Raw genomic sequence first — 23,401 nt, forward strand, 5'->3', positions numbered from 1 at the left:
TTAAGTGAAGCAATTAAAATTTTTCAACTTGTATATTAGAAGTTTTTTTAGCTTGAAAGGGTTTTTTTTTTTTTTGGTCATAGAGAAAATTTCATATAAAATCATGAAATAAATTTAGGTTTAACCAAGTTGTCTGTTGACTTCTACTGAAAGTCTCATTCTCAGATCATTTTCCTCTGTGTGCTCTGCTTCAATTCAATTTATACTTGTTTTTAACTTCAAAAATCTGGGGTTTGGTTATTCCAGTTGTTGATTTGCTGGCAAACACCTTGACACCTTTAAATCCTTGTTTTTACTGTGCTTTTCCCCAATGACATTTGGTATATTTGTCATTAGTAATATTTAATATTTGTCTTTGGCCTTAGTGCTGTTGTGATACATATTTTTAAAAATCAGAGGAATATTTGATTATTTAGTCCCATTTACATATAAATACCTTAAAACCAAACTTTATAAAATCTCTGGAAGCTTTCTGAAAACTCATTCAGTCCTGGGCTAAATTTTTTATAGAATTTTGAGCTCTTATTTCTGAATAAATAAGGTGGATATTTTTTAAATTATCAAACAGATTGAAATAGTAGGGCATTTTTATATAAATATAGACTCAGGAGTGATCCAATGTGAATTATATTAAACTCAGTGGGAAACCATCCATTAACCTTAGCAAGAATAGAATCAGAATTCCAGAAAGTGAATTCTGCTTTAGGAGCCCTGTGCCTGGGGATTATTCAAATACCTTCCTGATACTTTTATCAATGAATTGGACAATTAGTTGTACTAATTAGCAGCATCACTTTGGAAGAACTGCTTGGAGAAAGTGGAGTGACAACAACAGAGGCGGCCTAGAGCAGGCAGGGATGGAACTGGGATGAAATTCCTTCTCCATGGAAATTAATTTTGAATTTTCTCAGCATTTCCAATTTCAGGATAATTTCAGTTGGAGCCTGAATCCAGAGCAGAGTCTGCTGGAGTCTCCTCTCTGCTCCCATGGCAGCATCTGCCCTGCAAGAGAGTTTAAAATAATCAAGATTTGCCAGTTATGGAGGTTTGTGCCAAGAATTTTTAAATAAGAAGTAACACAGTTTAGAGAAGTTTATGTTATTTTCTTTGGGGAGGATTTAATTTTAAACAATGGCATCATGTCATGTCTAAAAGAAGACATTTTATTATGTGATGATAAAGTGTCATGAGGCAAAAATATAAACTGTTGGTGTGCTTGCTGCATGAAATTTCTTCTCTCCTAATGAGTTTGGGGCTTTGGGATAAGAGATTGCTCTGAAAGTCCAGGTGTCCTTTTCTTCTCCTTCTGCTGTGGGCGTGTTTCTCCAGGTATTGGTAGAGTTGTGTACACTGTGGAGAAATGGAAAAAGTTCTGATCTTGGCAGCACAAATACATTTCTATGAAATAATCGGAGTCAGGAGATAGAAATGGAGTTATTCTGGTGGTTTGAGTTAATTTTTGCCTGTGGAGGGAGTGTTCCAGCAGTGTGGAAGTGCAGGAGGAAAGAGGGGACAGTGGGATGGGAGACAAATGTGACAAATGTTTCTCTCTCCTCTTTGGGTTGTTTTACCAAATGTCTTAGCTTTTGGGGGGATATTTCTGTTTTCTATCATAAGAGACACCTAAAGAGAAAACTTGAGCATCCCTGGCCATGGAATGGGCTTTGAGGTCCCTTCTGACCCAAACATTCTGGGGTTCTGTGATTACAAAAATCAATTATTTGTAAGAATGGAGTAGGAACAACTAAATCTTTTACTGACTCATTCTTTTGTACCTTTAGCAATGTATGTTTAGGAAAAACAGGAGAAAAGACAAATTTGCATTATACAGACCTCAAATTCTCTGTTTATCTTCTCTCATCAGTTTCTAAGTTATCTCTATATTAAATTAAAGATCAGTGAAGGAGAAAAGTTGATTACATTTCCATTGTGAGCCAGAAAACAGCAATGTGTGTACACAAGGTATGCAAAGGGGCTGAGAGAAACAAATCAAGTTTTCAAAGTGCTGTGTTACAGATGAATGAAAATAATTTGTGAATTATTCATCAAATTTAATTCCGAGATGTTTTGAGAAAACCGAAATAAATTGGGGTGTGTGATTGTTGGAGAGGCCTTTATTCTCCAGACTTTACAGGTCTAAATCTTGAGTATGGACTTCATCAAGATGTGGAGAATGGCCAAACTGCAGGCAGAGGTATCAGCTACTCAGGATTTATAGGATTGAAATATTGACTAAACTGATGTCTGATTTTTTATCTCTTGCAAATTAAAACTCCTTTTTTTTTTCTTTTTTCCCGTAACTGGAGACACAAAAAAAATAGATAATTTCCCTTCTTACATCTTCCATGCTCAAAGCAAAATTCACTCGAAGGACAGCGTTGCCAAACCTTTGAAAAATGTTATTATATCTATGTATCACATATGTAAATACGTTAACACCTTAGCCTTGTTGATGTCACATACATAAAGGAAATATATCAGTATGTTATATTTATTATGATGTATCTCGTAATTTAAAGAAATGTGATAGCTTGTTGGCCTTCCAGCTGATTTCTGAATTCAGTTTTCAGAAAGACCTGCCTGTTTTTTGATATTTCTTTGAGCTTTCACGCTTTTCACGTGGTCCATGCTGTTGTTAGGCAGTTACAGTTCATTTTTGAAGTTCTGTTCATCTGGCCAACTTGTTGTCGTACAAAAGCCCAGGAGAAGGCCATATGTTCCTGCAAAGGTAGCCTTGGAAGGTGGGATAGCTGCTTCTTCTTTTTCTTCTGCCATCTGTTCTGCTTTAACTTCATTTTCTCCAGATTCCCTGTCTAGCAAATACTCCGATAATAGATGGGAATTCTAATCAGTACGGAAGCAAGATTATTGTTTCCAACAACAGTCAGGTATTCCCATTTTTTTAGACATTTCCCTTGTTCTTTGGCATTGTAACAGTTAAAATTTAGAATTAGGAATTAATTTCGGAATCAATTTTCTTTAAACAATGAATACACCGAGATGCTCCCGTGAACACAGAAGAGATTTTCAGCGCTGCAGGCCTCAGAAATAAAATGAGCAAACATCCTGGATTTCTCCAAGTGGCTGCTGCTCTTTCCACTTGGAGTTTCTCATTCCTGTCCGTGTGCCACTCCTTGCTGCTCCAGCCCAAGCATTCCTGCAGCCACAGGGATTAGGGAAGGATCTGGGTTAAGACTAATCCAGCAGAAATACACAAATCGGCTCCCTGGGCTGATCCAGGAGGGACACAGGGAGCAGAGGGATGAGTTGTGCCCTCTGACAGAGTGAGGGACTCCACCTCAGGAATTCCCTCCTCAGGAATTCCTTCAAACTCCAGGAAAATGGAGGAGTAAATTAAAAATCTGGTGTCTCCAGGGTTTTCAGGCTTTCTGCTGAGGAGACAGCAGAGCCCTGATTCAGGCCAGGATTCTGGATTGAGTCAGAACTGGGGAAACCTGAAAATCCTGTGAGTCCTCCAGGCATAACCATGGCCATATAATCTGTCATTTCACCCACTTTTTATGCTGGAATACTATAGGAATAAAATTAAATTCAAGGTTGTGCTTAGACCGAGGTCATGATTTGCCATCACTTGTTCAAGTCACAGAATTCTTCTTGGTTTAGGGGCAAAATCTACAAGGCATTTGGGAAATAAAAGTCTACAAGTCTATAACCTACTTTCAATGGTTCTAAACTACTTTGGGAGTTTTTATATTAATTTATAGAAATGTCCATGTGTGTGACTGTATATAAAAAGAGATGTGTGTATAAATAAGCAAAACTGGGCGTCTTTTTGCTATTTTAGTTCTCTGAAGCTTTGTGGTGGATCCTCTCAAGAATATCTCATTTTAAAGTCCTTTTCTCCATTCTCCAGCTGTGTGGGCTCTGTTTTTACAGCCTTAAATTCTCTACAAAAAGCAGGGGAGGATACAGCCAGACCTGGACCCTACGTGGACTGTGGGGAATTCTCCTGGTTCTGTTTGTATGGGCAGTGAAGACACAGATCCTTCCAAAGGGAATTTAGGGATAATTTTCCTTTCTGCAATTCTCCCTTTAGTACAACATGTATTTTATTGCAGGAAGAAGAGGCTTTAGAGCAACAAAACGGGCAAAAACCACAAAGACTTGAAGAAACAGCACTTCTCTAATTCTTCCCAAAAGTTCTGAGAACCACCAAATCCTAAAGGATTACACCCACCAGTCTTCCTGATTTCAGGTAGGTGAATTCTCTCTTTGCCTCTCTTCCTCACAGCCCAGGGAAGCTGAGGATTCTCATTCCCTGGAAGTGTCCAAGGCCAGGTTGGACAGGGCTCGGAGCAGCCTGGGACAGTGGGAGGCATCCCCATGGCAGGGGTGGGAATGGATGGGATTTAAGGTCCCTTCCCACCCAAACCTCTCTGGGGTTCTCTGATTTCTCTGAAATTAAAAATAATGCAATTAATAAATACAATTTTATGTGACTTTCTCCCTTGACAAAATAACAATTACTGTAAAGAAAATCAGACAGAAATGGATGCTCCCAAACAAAAGTTGGTGCTGTTATTTTCCAGCATGGAGCTCATGGCTCTAATTTGAAATTAACTGGTTTGGGGGAGAGGTTTTCATTTATGCCACAGAGTAAAAAAGAAAAATAACCTGAAAACAGCCAATAATCAAGTTATTTGATTTAGAAGAAATGCATTTAAAACCCAGCTAAAGTAAAATGAGAACTGGCTGACTTCCACCCTCTTTTTTACTCATTTGTGACAGCACACAATTAAAAAGTTCAGTTTGTTGCTCTTACAGGAATAACAGTTTTTGGTATTTTTCATGTTTGCTCATAGAAAGTATTTTTAATTTTAGATCCTCCAAATACTGTAGTTGTAAGAATATTGTTTGTATCTGGAGAGATTAGATGGGGACAGGATTTTTTTAATCTGTTAGCACAGACTTGTTATGTAAATAGGAATCTCACAAAGGAAGGAGACAGCAAAAGGCTCTGAAGAAACAGATGTGTCTCCCCCAGAAATAAAGTCACCACTGGATTCCTACAACTTTTTTGGGAAGTTTATTGTTAGGGATGTTCATGGAATTAAAATAACCAACAAATTCTGTAGACACTGCGTAAATCAATTTCCATATGCTCAGTACAGATAATTTTATCATTAATTTATTGTTGCTATTTAATTTTAATAAATTCAAAATCAGATTATTCATTTAAATGAATTTTTATGATGCTTTGCTGTCAATTTCTGGAGGCCTTGAGAGGAAGCTCCTTTCCCTGCTGCTCCTCCAGTCCTTAGCACTGGCCATGTGACCCAGATTTTTTAAGCCCTGCTATGATTTTAGGTTTTATTCTTGTGCTCTTTCATCCATCTATTGGAATTGTTTCCAGTAAATTAGAGTTTTACAGTGGTTGCTGTGATTAGCATTCTGTGCTCATGGGGAATTCTTCATAAAAATGTCTCTGATCAATACCTTTCAATGTGTTTAAACATTAATAAATAATTTTATGTGGAATTAGGATCTAAAATACATTTTTGTGCAAATTCTTTAATGGCAGGTTATGCCATCTTCCCATTTGTTTTTGGTTCTGTAAAGAGAAATTATAATTATATGAATAACCTGCATAAAATGGTCATGTTTTAAAATACTTCCATTCAATAATAATTATTTATGGACTGAATATTCCTTGTTAATATTCAGTATTAAGGGCAGGTAAACCCTATATGGAGCCTAAACATTGAAGTTTTCCAGTGCTTAAGAAAATCTAGATATAAATTCATAATTTTATAGGGGTGTCATTTTTGAAGAGATACTGGTTGGGGAAGAACTTTAAAAAGTTACTAATTTTTATTTTAAGTAGTTTGCATGTGAAAAAAAAAAAAAACATTCCTGAAAGGCTCTGCCAGGTTGGTAAATGCAGTTTGAGACAGCTGAGTCATTAATGCTGGGCCCTAATTTTGCACTTAGATTGGGAAGAGCAATTGAAAACTCAATAAAATTTGGGATACTGATGAAATCAGTGAAGCCAAACTGCAGGTTTTGCTTCTAAACTTCACTAAGATATTTAAATAATCATGGGAAATGCTGTATTTGGTTTCACAGCCAGTGCACTTTGTGGTTTTTTTTGTCACAGGGTTGTGTTATGCCCTGTTTTTTTGGCTTATCTGAAACAACAAATTTCATTTCCCATTTTCTGTCAGGGTTTTCTGTGACAGGAGAAGGTTTTAACAACAACCCAGACCTTCACTGTGATGCTAAATGGCTTTGAAAGAGATTCCAAAGAGGTGATTTGAAAATCACAACTAATTCTCTCCATTTTCTGAAGGATTCAAAAATCATTGATGTAGCATTTGGTTTTAATGAAGATTTATTTTGGGGAAAAAATGTGAAATCCTCAATTATTGTGAATTTGATACCCAACTGTGCCCGTGCCGAGTCCTCGAGGTCTCGCATCCGAGGGTTTAAAGGCCCCGTTAACTCTTTGGGATATGCATTTACCTAATGAGCTGCAATCCATTTCGCCTCTGGAAGAATCCAATGAATTGACTCTGGCTCCTGGGCAGGCTGGTGGCTCCTCAGAGGGATTCCAGCAGGGAATCAGTGCTGCAGTGACAGAGCCTCTGGAGCGGAGCGGGAAGGACAGAATGGCCCAGGGACAGACGGGTGTTGGGGAATAACGAGCCAAGGCTGGGTTGGATGGGGCTTGGAGCAACCTGGACTAGTGGAAGGTGTCCCTGCTCATGGCAAGGGTGGAATCAGCTGATTTCAAGGTTCCTTCTATCCCAAACCATTCTGGGATTCCGTGATCCAACAGCTTCTGCTTCAACTGGGGATTCACCAATATCCTGTACCTGAGCCAAGACTCATTTATAGCTCATCATTTATACCTCATCATTTATATCTCATTTATAGCTTATCATTTATAGCTCATCAGTGGTGCTGGTGGAACCTTCTACCTCACCAGGGCCTTTTGCAGCATCACAGCTCCAAAACTCAGCTTTTTGTCTTTAGCTGGAGGATTTTTGTGTGGATCAGCACAGCTCGAAAGGCGCCTTCAGTTCCAGTCGAAGCCATTCCTTGGAAACAAATCTGACTTTGTTTATATCACCAAGTAATTGTGTAGGGGCTTAGGAAGCAATCAAGAAAAGTGGAATGAAAAGGTCTGGCTCATTGTTTTAATGGGAATCCTGTGATTGTCTCAGCAGATGTAAGTGGGGTGCAGGAGTTCCTCAGATGAGGGGTGGAGGGAGGCAAGCAGCCGGCCCCAATGGACATAGCCCATCGAGAGCACCACAGGAGACTGTCTAAAGCAAAGCTCAAAGTGCAGCAGGAATTCTAAAAAGCCTAAAAGATCCCCAAGATAACTTGAAGAAAGACCATGAGAAGCAATGTAGGTGAGTATTCTCAGATAAATCAGTGCATTTATTGAGCTGGGAAACTTCTGAATTTATTTTTTTTTTCGGTAGTTTTACGCTGCAGCGGTGAAGTTTTAACACAAAATATTTGAGGCAGCATTAAAAAAAAAACAAACAGAAGATGAGGAATCTTCAACATTTGATGGTGCTAAAGTAGAAAAGTAAACAGTTCAGCAGTTCATGCCTTGGTGGAAGGTAGACAGTGCACCCAAACATGGAGTTTTTGATAAGAGAACAAAGAAAAAAAAACTTCCCTGACCTCAATTTAAGAGATTGGATCCAGCCAGCATGTGAAGCAGAGCATTTTAAATGGGAAAAAAAACCACCATTTTGTGCTGCTGTGATTCAGATGGAGCATTAGTCATGATTGGGAGTAATATATTTTGACATGATCAAACAATAGAACTCCAGTTCTCTGTTGGGAAATCTGCAGCACCATTCCTGCCCTGGATGATGTTGGAGTAGCAAAGTGGAGCTGCCTGAGATGGAGCCAGACCTCTCCAGTGTAATATCAAATCAAATGCTCTTATTCTTATAGATTTTCCTAATCAAAATACAAGGTTACACCATGTCAACAACCAGCAGATGGGGAAAAGGAACGTCCTAGGAAGCTCAAAGAACACGCTTGGAAACGGAGCTATAAATACCAGGCTAATTCCATAGCTTTAAGATTTCTCCAAAGCTTTTTTAAATCCCTCCAGAAAAGGCTGAAGAGATCCCTAATCTGAAGTGGCCCAGTTGAAGGAACGTGTGTGTTTTTATTTTTAAATAAAGTTACATCCACAATAGTGTTGGGAATTTTAGTGAGTCACTGGAGTGGATGTACAATATCTGTTGGATCAAAATAAGGATTTAAAGGATATTTTCATTCTCACCAGAACTTTCTTCTTCAGAGGAAATGTGGAATTCTGTCTGATCCCTTCTAAAGTGATGTGTGCAGCATTCCCACAGAATCACTGGTGGTCACAACTCATTTGGAATCCTTTTTATGGGAGCTGTCCCTGATTAGGGAGGGCTGACACAAGAACTCCCAAAATTCCTTGGTGGAATTTTATGTAAATCCTTGTGAGGTTAACGAGCCCCTGGCACAGGATTCCCAAAGAAGTTGTGGATTCCTCATCCCTGAAGTGTCCCAGGCCAGGATGGAGGAACCTGGGATAGTGGAAGGTGTCCCTGTCCATGGCAGAGGGTGGACTGAGATCAGCTTTAAGGTTCCTCCAACCATTTTGGGATTCTCCTTCCATTGGAATCCCTTAATTCCTTAAAAATATCCCAGATTTTCTTGGTGTGTGTTTGCTCTTGGTGAGATCAAAGGCAGGAGGTGTTTTGCCATACTGGACCTACCCTTATAATTAAAAATAATAATACTATAAAAAAATAATATTAAAAACATTAAAATATTTATTCTTCATTTATTTTAAAATACATTTTAATGTCTATTTATTAAATTTTAATACATAAATTTCATTTAAACTAATATTAACCAGAGGAATGCAAAGCAGAGCAACCAACCCTTGCCAGATTTAGAAATCAGGGCTCTTAAAGAACAGCTGAAAGGGTTGGGTTTGTTTATTGTAGGAAAAAAGGGAACTCTGTGGGATGGGCAGAAAAAAAAGAGGTAAGAGGGTTTTATCAAAGCAGTGGTGGGGGTTGCTCTGTAGATTTTAAAAAAACAAACTAAAAAGCAAGTTTAGTTTGCACCAAATGTAATTTGGGAGAGATGGAAAGAGGAAACAGGCAAGGGTTTTTTTTTTTTGTTTTACCTCATCCTGACTGCAAATATGGATGGAAAACTGTGATATTTTACCTATCACTGTCAGGAAACTTTTAAAAACACACAAAGAAGGAGCTCCCAGAGGAAATTACAGAAATTTTGGTCTTCCCCACTGGCCACAGGTTCTCCTGAGATTCCTCTTCATTCACATCCTCACTTTAATTCTGTCACCTTAATTTTGGGATTAAATTTGTCTTATTTCCCTGCAAACCTTTTCCATTCCTGACAACACCTTTCAGGCCAAGTTGTGCAGTACAAATGAACCATTTTATTTTATTTTCTTGAATAAAATGCTTTGAAAAGCTTTTATTTCCAATGCAGTGAAATTTGGGTTCAGCAGCCTTTGGCGCTTGGCCGAGCCCAGGAGCTGGTGCAGAGGAAGGTGCCAAATAAATACCTGCAGCACAAATGTTAAATATGTTGTGATAAAGAGTTGCCTGAGTGCTTCTTTGCCCATATTTCCCTCAATAATTCGCTTTTTTGGAGCAGAACATCCTCAATATCTGAGTTAGACAATTCCAGAGCCATTTTTTGGGGCGCTTTCAGAGAATAAAGAGCTGTTGGAGTTGTAAGTTAGGATATCTATTGTCCTTCAGTTGGGATGAAGCAGGACATTTTCCAGGCTCTTATCTTTTTTGGAGCTTTGTTCCTCAACTCTTGGATGTACTGCATTCTTAAAGTGCCACATGGTTTTAATTTCTGGGTGCCTGTGGGCCTTAATCTCATTTTTCTTTTCCCTGCTTTGATGAGCTGGTGGAATTCTCTTCTGCTTGTCAAGCCTGACTGTGATTCACCCTTTTGTTTAAGATCCTTCTGAAGAGAATCAAACTTTTTCTGTCTGCTTTGGGGGTATTTCTCACACAGGAAAATCAGGTTTTTCAGAGCAAAGCCAGGGAGACCTGGCAGGGCAGAGCTGAGCATCACCACCAGGTGCCACCTTGCTGTGCATTAAAAATAATTCAATAAATTTATATTAAAATATATTAAATTATATATTAATGATATATGAATAATATAAAATAATAAATATATAAGAAAATATAAAATCTATCAAAAATATATTAATTATAGTAATTAAAATATGTTAAATTATATTAAAATAATTTCATAATAATTTTAATAAATTAATAATAAATTTAATACTAAATTTTTTAAGTGGAAAATCCCCTCCAAAGAATGTTTCACCAGCCCAGGAATGTTTTATCCTAAAATCAACTGCTTCATTTTCCAGGAGCCAGGCTCCACTCCTCACACTTCATTGGCCAAGAATATTTATCTTTATTAAGGTGATGGTGTGAACACATCATTGTTATGTAAGAATCCATCCCAATAATACCCAGACACCAACTTTGAGGCACTTTGCTCCTTTTAGTGGGCTAAAAATACCTTGGCTTGCTGAAAAGTAAATCTAAGTGAAGGGGTTGGGGCAGCCAGACACTCCTGAAGCACAAAATTTTATTTAAAAGTAGTGGGGGGGTGTGTACAGGCAAGAATTTTGATCATCTGTGTTGCCAGAATTCAGATTCAATGGAGTAAGTTTGATTTTGTAAAAAGAAATCACACATTTCTTCAATATTAGATTCTTTTTTTCCATGCTGTGATGTTTGATAGAAATAAAATGTATACAGAATAATAAATGGAAATAGTTATTTCATCATTTATCCCAAGAATCCTTTCTAAGTGTTTATAAATATGAAGAAATAATCAAGAGTCATTTAATATTGGAATCTTAACATCCTAAGTGGAGTGTGTTGCTCACAATTGCTTATTTTCTGTTTTTTAACTGATTATTTTCCAGCTTGGAGTGAACAAGATGAACAGACCCAACTTCAATCTAATGCTTAATGAGGAAAAAGGTCAGGATTTTTGCATTTTCAATTCAATCCCCTACCCTACTCTTAATTAATACATTAAAAATTACTTTATATGGGCCTTAAATAACAAAACAAATTAAATTAAATAACAAAACAAATGATAAGGTGAGCAAGAATATTTTTAAATCTAATGGTGAGTTCAGGAAAGAGCTGACTCAGGGCAGTGTGAGTAGAAAAAGGGGCTGGAGAAGGAAAGGTCATGTATACAAATCTTCATCAAGATTGATTTAAAAATGATTAAACTCATAACTAATAAATCTCTGCTATAGCAAGAAGGAAAAATTTGGCATTTAAAAGGATTAAAAGCACTTTTTTTTTTCCTAAATATCCTTGAACTTTTGCATCCTTATTTTTTAGAAAACAGAGAAAACGCTCTCAAATAAAATAGTAGGTCCAAATTCTCCAAATACTTCTACATTCAATTAGCAAGTAATTATCTGCTAATGGAGAGATTAATCAGATTTTCAGGGTCCAGAGGCAGTCCAGACTCTCCAATATTATTCCATTTATGCCAGATAAGGCAGGAGGGTTTGCACTGAGGTGTCTGAAGAGCTGATTTTTATTGTTCCCATATATTTTTTAATACCTTAAGTGTATTTTCATCAGGCAAATTGCTGAGCAGAGCTACGTAATTCAATAAACAGCTGAAAAAGGGGCACTTGGAGAAAAAATTCCAAGGGGCTAAAAATAGTACAGTCACATGATTACTACTTTGGCACAAAAGCATAATTTATGGGTTTAATTTGCAATCTTGCTACAGTTCTGACATTCTCCTGCACAGGAACTCGGGCTGAATAATTCAAATTATTGAAATGTTGCTCCATCCTCAACTTCAGGTGTCTGATCCAGAGGAGGTTGATATTCTTGTTTGTAGAGACCTCTGCCTTGAAAACATGAGAGGATGGGTTTCATTTTTTGCCATTTCTTGCTTCATTTTTGCTATTTCTTGCTTAATTTAATTTTTCAAAATGAATGGAGATCTGGGGCTATTCAAAAATTGTTATTCCAGTGCTCAGAGCCTTTCTCCAGATTTCCAGGAATCTTGATTTTTTTTTATTTTTTTTTCCTGTTTTTTTATTGTTTGGCTGAAATCTGATTGAATTTTCATGGTCAGTTTTTGAAAGAGTTCCATTCAAATTTTTTTTTTTTTCCTTTTAAATAAATCTTTATTTTCCCAAAATAAAGATTTATTTCCATTTCCCTGGTAACCTGTAAGTCAATATTATACAGTAAAATTGAACATTACAGTTATTTCCTCCTCAATTTCTGTATCTGTTTATTAGATATTTTCAGAACATTCTCAATCAGAGATTCCTGAAATTCGTATAATCCTCATTATAAAAGCATTACAGAACTATGCTGAATAATATCAGCTTTTTAGAAGCCTGAAACGTGAGAATTGAAAGAAAATTCTTCATTCCTTTATCCAAATTCCCCTAAAATTAAGTGGATATGAAGTTTCTCCACTTCTCATTAACATATTTCTCAGTAATATTCCATTTAATAATATTCCCTGGGAAAGGTTTGGATAACAGTGATATCATTCTTAGCTGATTTCTGGTGTACACCAAATATTAACTTTAATTTTGACAAAATCTTAGTGCTGCCATCAAGCTGACACAAAGTAGGTCTGTGTCACATGCACATTTCTGACCTGTTTCCCTTGGAAAGAAAAAAAAATCCATGCAGTGGAAATCCTGGAAGAGCATCCTGGGTGGATATAATAAATATATTATTAAATTTTAAATAAATATTAATAAATCCATAGTCAACAGCCAGGGATGAGCGTTAAAAACAAAATAATTTTCTTTCTTTCCTTTTTTTAATTTTTTTGGGCTGTTTTTTGTGCTAAGCCTTTCAGAGATCTTGGGAGGAAGGACTTTATCCATTCTTTGTTGGAAGTGACAGCCTAAATTGCTCCAGCTTTGGGAATTCCATGGAAAAATGGGTTCAAAGTCATCCTGGGAGAAGATTTTAGGGATTGGTGCTATCCCTAAGGACTGCTAAAAGAATCTTGTTCCTTCCCAGCTCAGCCCAGTTGTCCATTGCTTTGGATGGCTTCATTGGCACAATTAAATCTCCAAAATTGAGGATACTCTGGTTTTTCCCTGGTGGGAAGGATAACAGATTTCTGTCTGATTACTCAACAGCACCCTGATCCAAAATGCTCCAAGGAAATGGATTTATGAGACCTGCTCCTAATAATCAGCTGGATTCCATGGACATAAATCAGTTCTTCTCCATGAAAATCATTTTTGTGTTGTTTCATTAGTGTAGGTTCCTGAGTAGCTTTGGGCTCCTGGTCTTGGAGGCTTGGGAAAATAAATGTCCATCCACATGCTGGGAGCAGGGAAATGTCCAGGGGGCTCCTGGGTGAGGAGAACAGGGACAGGGGCCTGGAATCCTCACGGATTTCTGTTATTTTTGGGTGGATTCATCCAAATGGCTGTCAGGGAATCATCCAGGATGGAAAATGCCTCCAAAACTGAGTCCAACCTCTGGCCAATCCCTACCTTGTCACCAGCCCAGGGCACTGAGTCTGCATCCAGGTGTTCCTCGGACACCTCCAGGGAATTATTTTATGGAGTGGTTAAATTCCAATCCCCAAAAAATTCCACAGCATCAAGAGTGGTATAAAATAAGAGAATATAAACCTTGTTGTAGAAATAAAACCACTTTAAAAGTTAGAAATAATATCAGAGCTGGTTGGAATGGTGTGAAGTGAGTTGGTGCTGGGGCAATTTCAAATGCTCATTTTAATTCATTCAGCGCAGAGCAATTTTCTGATTGTGGCAAAATATTCTGAATACTCTGTATTTACAGGTGAGATCTGTTTTAAGGCCAGAGTATATCAAAGTATATCCTGTTTATCATGAGTAAATCATGAGTAAATCGTGTGTAGAGCTGTGCCCTGTCCTGGACACCACCCTAAGGAAAAAAATCCTGAAGGATTCAAGGTTTTCTTCCTACTTCAGGCACTTTTGTTTGTTGAATCACTGGCCTAAAAATAGGTCCTCATAAAGTATTCACCACTGATCTAATTAGTCAGGAGAATGCTGCTTTTCAAACTGGGAAAGCATTCCCAAAAAATGATGCAACATTTGTGTCTAATTAGATGATACAGGAGAATCCTGGCTAATTGCTTTGATAGACTTAAACAGATTAATAATGTGCAAGTGGTAACTGAATCAAAACTCTTTTTCACTGAGTGCTTTGAAAGTGATGCTTTTTAAGAAGCTAAAATTTCTTATTAGTTCTGAAACCCCAGGACTGTGATTTGAGAGCATTTCTCATTTTGGAGGTTTTTCAGTGCTAGAAAGGAAAGCCTTGAAAACGAGATTGTAATTTGTGTCTCTAAGCAGTGTTTGGTGTGGTTTTTTTTTTTTTTCTAAATGTCTGCAAAGCTTTATATCCAAAATTTGGCCATTCCATAAATAAGAACTGGGATTTGTGCCTCAGAGAGCCAGGCAGGGATTGTGGAGCCCCTTTGTGATCCATGGAATTGTTGGGCATTTCAAAGTTCATGTAAGAACAAAGTAATGGAACATCAAAACTATTTGGAGGACGAGGGAGAGATTTAGATTATATTTGAATAGGAAAAAAATTATTGCTCTGAGAGTTGGAGCAACCTGAGATAGTGGAAGGTGTCCCTGGGAGTAGAACAAAATGGGCTTTAAGGTCTTTCCAACCCAAACCATTCCATGACTTGCAGTAAAAATTTGTAAAATGTAAAAATTTGTCTTAATTGGCTCAATGTCCACTTACTAATAAAATAAATATTATTCATATCATATGTAACAGATTGGAATCCAGACAATTAATATCTCATTTAAATTTCTTTTCACATCCTATGGAGTTTTCTATTTTTCCCACTTTCCCACAGTCAAAAATTATTCAAGTAAATATTAACAGCTGAGTGTGCAAAGAGGCTGCCTGAAATCCAGCATTTGAAAAAAAAGGGGAGAGAGTCCCATTAAAAATTGAAACCACACTTCCAGCAGATGAAAATTAAGGAGAACTTTTCCGTGTGGGGAAGGGGTCGAGGGGGCTAAAGGGGGGAGGGAATTCTGTGTAGTTTTGCATAGTTCTCCAGTGAAATATTTTGAAGGATATCGTAATGAAACTGGACTGCAAAACAAATCTAAACATCATGTGCTGGCACAGGGCAAAAAGCAGTCGCTGGTTTGGATGTGGGAAGTTGTGTTGCTCGTGGTGAGATAACAGGACTTGTGTGGAGATTACTGAGGGCAGGGATTTATTCCATGGCTGATGGAAATCAGACCTTTGGATTCATTCCAGTGTCCAGAACGCTTTGGATTTGGTCCAAAATCCAACTTTTTTTGCATCCCAGTCCAAAATGCTTCAGAGAGTGCTTGGATGGGGAAGGGGCAAATCGTGCATTGAGGGCAGGGGGGGCTGTGCAGTCGTGGAATCCCGGGATCCCTGAGGTTGGAAAAGCCCACAGAGCCCCAGCTGTCCCCACCGTGTCCCCAGCCCTGAGTGCCACCCCCAGGAATTCCCTGGACACCTCCAGGGATGGGCACTGCAAACCTCCCTGGGCACTTCCAAGGCCTGAGCGCCCTTTCCATGGGGAAATTCCTGCTGCTGTCCCCCCTGAGCTGCCCTGGCCCAGCCTGAGGCCGTTCCCTCTCCTCCTGTTGTTGTAAATCTCCAGTAGAGCTTTGTGTGCTGTTATTAAATTAATTAAATCAAATAACACCCAAGGAACTTTCCATGTGTGGCTTATGATGGAATTTCAGCATGGAAATGTGGATGGGGGCACCCCTTACCTGGGCAGTTTGTGCCTGTAGCAACATGCAGAGGTTACTGAGGGCTTTACTTTGTGGGAATCCACATGGAACTGTGCTGGATTTTTGGGAAAACCATCTCACTTCCATGAGCATTTCCTATAAAACACAGATTATGTGTTTTACATATAATTTATTTTTGTATAGTATTGGAAACTCCCAATAGCCTTAACCCTATTTCCTGGATCTCACCATGCCCAGGCACCTCAGGGTGTCCTCCCAGCACTGGAAATTGCACAAAAAGGTTAAATTTAGGAGTAATTAACCTTAAATAAAGGCTAAAGGGAGCTGGGAGTATCTCTGGCCACTGCTCCTGTTTTAGGGGAGTGTGAGGGTTTGAAGTAGTTTTGTACCTGGAGGAGAATGGAATTTAGAACCATGGAATTGCAGCATGGTTTGGGATGGAAGGGACCTTAAAGATCCTCAAATCCTCATCTTCCACTGTCCCAGGTTGCTCCAAGCCCTGTCCAACCTGGCCTTGGGCACTTCCAGGGATCCAGGGGCAGCCCCAGCTCCTGTGGGCAGCTGTGCCAGGGCTTCCCCACTCTCCCAGGGAAGGATTCCTCCCCAATATCCCACCTAACCCTGCTCTTTTTCCTAAAAATATTTAAATACTTTCCACAGATTAATCAGTTCAGTGTTTTGTTTTTTTTTTAGCTTTTTTCGGTCCTCAGGTGCAGTCCAGACAAAGTTTACCTGATTCAGTGGTGAGAATCCTGTGGTGGAGGTGAAGTGGGAGCTGCAGAACCTGTAGAAATAAAAAGTTACTTTGAGGTGTCTCTTGCAAAAATAAGCAATTGCTGGATATTATTTGCTCATAATGACCCTAAATGTCAACATGAGCCGCAGCAAAGCTGGGCTGAGACATGAGCAGCTTCCCTGCACTGGGTGCTCCCAGTATTTGATAAATTTTCTGATTTTATTGCATTACAGAAGGTTAATTCTCAATTAATTCAGAATAACAGGGAAATTTCTTTACCTGTTTTAGCCTTCCATGAGACCAGCAGTAAAAATGTCACTGCAGCTTTCAGCAGTAAGGTAAATTCTGGCCTGCTTTTGATGAAACCTCATCTGCTCCCTCCTTAATCAGGATAAAACCACTCAAACCCCCAAATTTCTGAAGTGAAAACCTGAGCGAGCCCTGAACTGTTGCCAAGAGCTCTCCAAATCCTATTTCTGTGTCCCAGCCTGAGAGATTAAAGGGTGGATTGTTCTGATAGGAGACATGACCAGGTGTCCATGGGACGTCCTCTGTGACCTTTGCAGGGCAGGAGCTCACCAGGCCCTTTGGGCTGGCCCAAAATTCCATCCCTTTGGAATTCTTGGGGAAGTGGAACCAGATCCCTGCAGAACAGTGCCAGCCCATTCCAGAAACCTTCATCCTGCAGAAAATCTGAAATCACACAGTCATTAAGGTTGGGAAAAGCCTCCAAGATGACGGATTCCAATTCCCTGTTTAGATTCCAGCCCCTCAGTGCAGGGGGTTTGTCCAACCAGCTCCTTTTATCCACAGCCTTCTTGGAAATACCCTGGTGAGGGTTTTTATTTTTTCTTTTTGGAGCATTTGGAACTTTACATTTCTAAGCAGCACTTCTAAAGGGAATGTTCTGCATGAGGGTACTTAAGGGAACATTTTCCAGGACTATATTTATGCCTCTGTAGTCTTCCTTTAGTGGTCTTGAAGGAAGGAGCTGTTATTACTGTTAAATATAGATGTAATGTGGTGTTATTGCAGAAATGTCTATATGTTCCATTTCTGGCTTTAAAAAAAACACCCTTTTCTTATGAAAATCAGTCAGGTCCATAACATTTATTATGTTCTAATATGTTGGCATAATGTTAGTGTTGGGAATGAGGCAGGATTGACACCTGATTCCAAATAAAATCTCCCAGTGATGTTACTACAGCAGTCACCTGTGCCATCCTATATTTGAATTTAGGATTGTTGGTTTCTTTTCTGGTGTATTTACTATTTAAATCCCATATTCCACGTTTGTCTCACCTTAATAAAACGTCCACTCTCAAGTGTTAAGTCTCACCTGGTCACCTTGAAAAAGTTATTTTGGGGGGAATGACACAGTTTCTGTCATGAGAGAAAATCTCTGAGGGGGTTTTATTCCCCAGGATATTCAGATTGTTTCAAAGGTATTCAGAGATCAGTCACTGCTGCTGGCTTTTCCCTTTTTATTACCCAATTTTTTGGTGAGATGATTATTTTAATTCAATCGAAATGCAGGAGGTTTGCATTTTTATGGACATTATCAAAGCCTAGAAGCAGCTTCCTTCACATGAAATTCATTCAGTTTTCTAAACAATTTTTAAAGGGCATTAATTTAGTCATCTGCTGGTAGTTCTGAACAGAAGCATATGTGAAAATATTCTGTGAAAAGATACATCCCTTAATTCACCCAAACTCCACATCAACTATTTAACAGCAGTTGCACTCTTGTAGCTTTTAAGATGTAGCTCAATTGCATCCACATATATAAATAGAAAATGCTGGCAGGATGCTCTTTGCTCTGAGCCTTATTTTGATGGTTCCATTGACATTTAAAATTTTGATTTGAAGCTCTGGGAATGGCTGCAGCTGTAAACATCTCCCTGAGTTACTGCACTGGGCTGCAGGGCTGGAGAAGGATGGCTCACGTGTTTCCCACATCTGTATCTTTCAGGCTGTTTGATTGGAGCCAAGGACTCAGCAAAGGAACTCAAGAAGACAACTTGGATCATGACCAGAAGATAAAAAGAAAACAAAAATAATGTGGCATATAAAGGGTGTAATACCTGGAGGTATTGGATCTGACTCATATTTATAAAAATGAGACGAGCTTTCACGAAACACAAGTTATCTTAGACAGTCATCAAGCTTGGAGCCATCATGCTGTTGAACTAGAAATTCTCCTTTTCCCCATTCTCCTTTCTGACAGGTAACAAAGGATTGGTGAATTATGATTTTCCCAAGTTGGAAGCACTAATTTTTATCTATATAGTTCATCCTTATGAATATATAAGGAGTTAAACATTGCATATTTAATGTGGATTATAATGGGAAAGTGACTCGTTAACCAAAATGGCCACTTTTAAGGACTTGGTTTCAAACTGAGCTGGAGCCTCCCGATGCACTTTGTAGGATTTGGGGAAAGCTGTGCTGCAGGGCCTGCTTTGGGAGGCCAGGATGACATGTAGTAAAAGGATATCACCTTACTGTTGATATCTTTGAAGACTCATAACCAGAAACAGGAAAATGAATGGTGGGAAGGAGTGTGACGGAGGGGACACGGATGGAGGGCCACCAGCAGTGCAAGTTCCCGTTGGTTGGCAGCGGAGGGTGGACCAAAGTGGAGTTCTCTACATCAGGTAAGGTCACCTCAGGGGCTGGGCTGGTGTTTGGTGGAGTTTGGCCACAATGAGCAGGAGATTCCTGGCTCAGATCCTTTCTTCCGCTCAAAAACTCCAAGGAATTGTTCCTCAAGTGCAAGATCGTCTTGGAAGCTGAAGGAGGGTAGATTTAGGTGGGATATTGGAAAGGAATTCCTGGCTGGGAGGGTGGGGTGGAGCTGGGATGGAATTCCCAAAGAAGCTGTGGCTGCTCCTGGATCCCTGGAAGTGTCCAAGGCCAGGCTGGACATTGGGGCTTGGAGCAGCCTGGGATGGTGGGAGGTGTTCCCACCCGGTGTTCCAGGTGTTCCTGGGCAGGGATTGGAACTGGATGAGCTTTAGATCCCTTCCAAGCCAAACCATTCTATGATTTCGTGATTCTTTTCAAAGTAAATTTAAGCCATGTGACTACTCAGTAGCTCCAAACCCATTTTTTTATGCCTGTGAAGGTTCTGTGTTCACTATCACTGATGTTCTCCAACTTTTATGGATCCCTCACATTACCCATGTGGGGGAAAAACCCAAGAACATAAACCTAAATCCAAAGTTTTAGGTACTTCATTTGTTTATTTATTTATTTTTCTTAGCTTATTGGGTTTTTTCTTTTGCTTCACCCTGGAATGGTCACAAAGAAATGCATTGAAATTGCTATGAAATAAATGTGTTCAGACAAAGAGAGCCTAAATTAAATGTTATTGGAAAAAAGATCAAAGTCAGCTTTATAAAATGTGGGGACATTGGGTTTGCATCACACAAACCTATGTGATTATCAGGCAGTTATTTGCTTAAATTTCTTCCACTGTTCTGTGATTAAAATAAGCACTTCTCACAACATTTTGTGTATTACCAGTACAAAAGTCTTTAATGAGCCAGAGCACACTCCAATTTTACACTTAAACTACCAGAAAGGATCAGATGCATTCCAGGATTTTTCTTGTTTTCGTTCTCCACGAGCAGAATCAAACCCAGCCCATGGCAAAGAGAAACCACCCTGCCCTTGTATTTCTCATTACAGCTGTAATTCACTTACAGATCAATGGGAAAGGAAAAGTTGTGGATTAGGGTTTTTTCCCCCCAATAATCTCCATATCCAGACATCAGGAAAATAATGCTTTGATATTTTTGTGTACCTGATGATCTCACCAGCTTTTGAACTTCATTTCCCCCAGCCCTAACAAGTTTTACACAGCAGCTTTGGGGAAGCTCATGCTCTTCCTGCCCTCTTCCCAAGTTTTCCAATGTATTTTTTTATTCTTTGGTGAATTTTTTGGTCACCTTCTCTGAGATGTTCTGATGAAGCAAAGTATTTTACACTTCTGTTTGGTGCAAGCCACATGTTGGTGGGAAAGGGTGGAAGCCCCATAATCCAATCTCCTGCCTGACATGGAGCATCCACAGGGCTCTGAGGGCAGCTGAATCCTCCAGGATTGAGTTTCCACAACCTCCTCACTGCCCTGCCAGCATGCACAGCATTCATGGAGGCAAGGAAAGGTCACACAGTATTGACTCCACAGCTATCCCAGGGAAAATTAGTGGATATATTAAGATATCTGACATGATTTAAGTGGAATAGATGATCCCAGCTGAATAAAGACTCTCTGTTTGTGCCTCCTTGGAAAGCATGGACGCTTTCCTGTCAGCTGTCAGCAGTTGCTTTGAATTAAATCAAGATTAAATCCATTCATTAACTGCTTTTCATTACCTGGTAGAGGCACTGAGTTGACTCTCAGGGCTTTTCTTAGCAAAACAGGGCTTCTAAGTAGGGCCTAAATCATCCCTGGAAGTGTCCAGGGCCAGGCTGGACGGGGCTGGGAGCAGCCTGGGATAGTGGCAGGGCTGGAAACAGCTGGATTTAAGGTCCTTCTCAACCCAAACCAGTCTGGAATTCCATATTTTTGTGGCAGTTTCTTACAGAGGAAGCTGTGGATCATCCTTTGTGTTACAGAAGCGTCAATAACTTTGTGCACACAAAAAAAGACTTTGCAGTTACAGCTCTGCCCAGAATCACTCTGGAACAGGGAAAAAAAGGCCCTTTTTAAAATCTGGTTGGGTTTTGTGGAGAAATAACCAACTGCAGTTGGAATACTGGATCCCACATCCCACAGATTGAGTGGATTGACCTTCCTTTCCACTCACTGATTGTCAGCACGCTCCTTTTTATTCCTGGAGCCTGCAGTGGTTATGTGTGCCCAGGCAAATGGAGCACCAAGGTTATTTAGAATCACTTTTTTTCTAAAAATATCCCAGGAAAAGTAGCCTTTTTTAGCCAATGCAAATAAAACAGCATCCTCACTCCAGAGCATATTCCCAGAAATGCCTTTTAACGGGAGATTTAAGGATCACAGAAAGTGTCTGCAGAGATTTTGGGTGTAGACAGGATGGTCCAGAGCAAATGTCACTCTGGGATTCTCCCTTGGGAAGCTGTTACATCCAGAGTGGAGTTTGCCTGGGGCTGAGCATGATCAGGACAGGTGGGAACATCCAAAGGGATCAGCCAGGATCCTGCTTTAATTAAAATAAATAAAGAGCAGTTTTCCCCCTGCTCCCCAAGGATTTCAGACAGGAAAGGTTTGACTCCTGACCAGTCACCAGACCTGTACCTTTATTTTTAGATTGCTCTTTCATCTTCCTCACCCTCCAAACTGTCACTGCTACACAGATTCAACCTGAGCACTTCTCCCAAAAATAACTATTTCAGGGCATGCCTGGCAAAGAAATTACTTACTTAAACTGTCAGCAGAACTTTAAATGTCACTTGCAGGTGTTGCTTTAGATGTGACTCGCTTCTCTTGCAGGATGAGGTGTTTATGTGTTGGATTCTAAGTACCAAAGTTCATCATAGCTTGAAATTTTGAGTCAGGAGTGTTTTTGTGATCCAAACTATTCCACTTGAGCTGTTTTTGTTTGAATTAGGGCTATTTACAGCTGCCATTAATAACCAGTGTCTTATTCCAGATAAACACTTCAGCTGGCCCAGCAATAAAGAGCAATCTGCAAGTTACAGGCTGGGGACACGAGAACTTTTTTTTTTCCATCTTATGAATTAGTGATTTTGCCGTAACAGAGTTCCCAGTGCCCTATTTTGGGATGTGGAGATAATGGTTTTCTGGTGGGAGTTGGAGAAATCCAAGTGCAGTTTATCAGGAGCTCGCTGGCCTGGCTCCTTGGTGTAATATTTCTCATTTTCAGTGAGAAGGTCGAAATTTTAGCTGAATGAAACCAAACATTGTGCAACAAAGAGACCCAGCTGCAACAGTTTTGTTTCCTTTCCAAAAATATGTTTGGGGTTTTTTTTTCTAAGTATTATCTCAATTCTTGAGTAAAAGCAAGAAGTATTGTGAGAGAAAAAACACGAAATGTGATTTTACCCACTGTCCTTGTGAGCAGACACAAGTCCTGACCTATCCAAGAGCTCGTATTCATCATTTCTGTTCCTTTGCAGTCCCAGTGGGTCTTTATTATCCTGCTTGGAGCAGGTGAAGACTTACTTGCTGACTGATGGAACGTGCAAGTGTGGCCTAGAATGTCCTCTTGTTCTTCCCAAGGTAAAGCACAGCATTGTTTTGGATCTGGGTTCAAGAATATTTATGAGCTCCCCATGCTGGTGACTCAAACTCTGTTCATATCATCTCTAAAATAAGTGCTGTCCACCCAAAGTTAGCCCTTAAAATACAAAATTCAGCTCCCCTCTGCCTTAGCCCCTCTTGGAGAGGATCTGATTCAGTTATTATAAATATATTCATTTTTTTATTTATTGTTTCCAAACATCATGTCAAGGAATCTCTTGGGCAGTATAGGAGCAGTCAGCAACAGAGGAGAATTCCTCTATACTCCATATAAAATTCCTGATTTATGTGAATTTGGTGACTTTGCTGCCTGAAGTCATTATTTTAAACGCTGGAATTTTCACTGCCAGGTCTTTAATTTTGATCCTGGAGCTGCTGTGAAGCAGAGAACTGCTGAAGATGTTAAAGCGGACGAAGATGTCACCAAACTATGCATTCACAAAAGGAAAATTATTGCTGTGGCTACACTTCATAAAAGCATGGAAGCACCACATCCTTCACTGGTTCTAACTAGTCCTGGTGGTGGAACAAGTGAGTAAAATGAAATCATGCAAAATCATGTAATAATCTGATTTTTCTATGCATAATTGCTATGCAAAAC

At 39.3% G+C, this 23,401-nt stretch overlaps 1 protein-coding gene across 2 annotated transcripts in view; it reads left to right on the forward strand.

Annotated features, from left to right (window-relative positions):
* MBD5 (methyl-CpG binding domain protein 5) overlaps nt 1-23,401 on the forward strand; it is a 109,059-nt gene that overhangs the window by 56,857 nt on the left and 28,801 nt on the right. The window contains exons 3-8 of one of the 2 annotated variants that reach the window (XM_086898234.1): nt 4,080-4,216; nt 10,973-11,030; nt 18,529-18,783; nt 19,079-19,213; nt 22,677-22,779; nt 23,151-23,331. In XM_086898234.1, the coding sequence (XP_086754360.1) occupies nt 19,101-19,213; nt 22,677-22,779; nt 23,151-23,331 (397 nt within the window). In that variant the 5' untranslated portion in view covers nt 4,080-4,216; nt 10,973-11,030; nt 18,529-18,783; nt 19,079-19,100. Of the gene's footprint in view, nt 1-4,079; nt 4,217-10,972; nt 11,031-18,528; nt 18,784-18,981; nt 19,214-22,676; nt 22,780-23,150; nt 23,332-23,401 lie in introns of those variants that run through there. The other variant, XM_086898235.1, reaches the window with a different exon arrangement.

Source organism: Cyanistes caeruleus, chromosome 7 (assembly GCF_971803275.1).
Source record: "Cyanistes caeruleus chromosome 7, bCyaCae1.hap1.1, whole genome shotgun sequence".
Taxonomy (NCBI): domain Eukaryota; kingdom Metazoa; phylum Chordata; class Aves; order Passeriformes; family Paridae; genus Cyanistes; species Cyanistes caeruleus.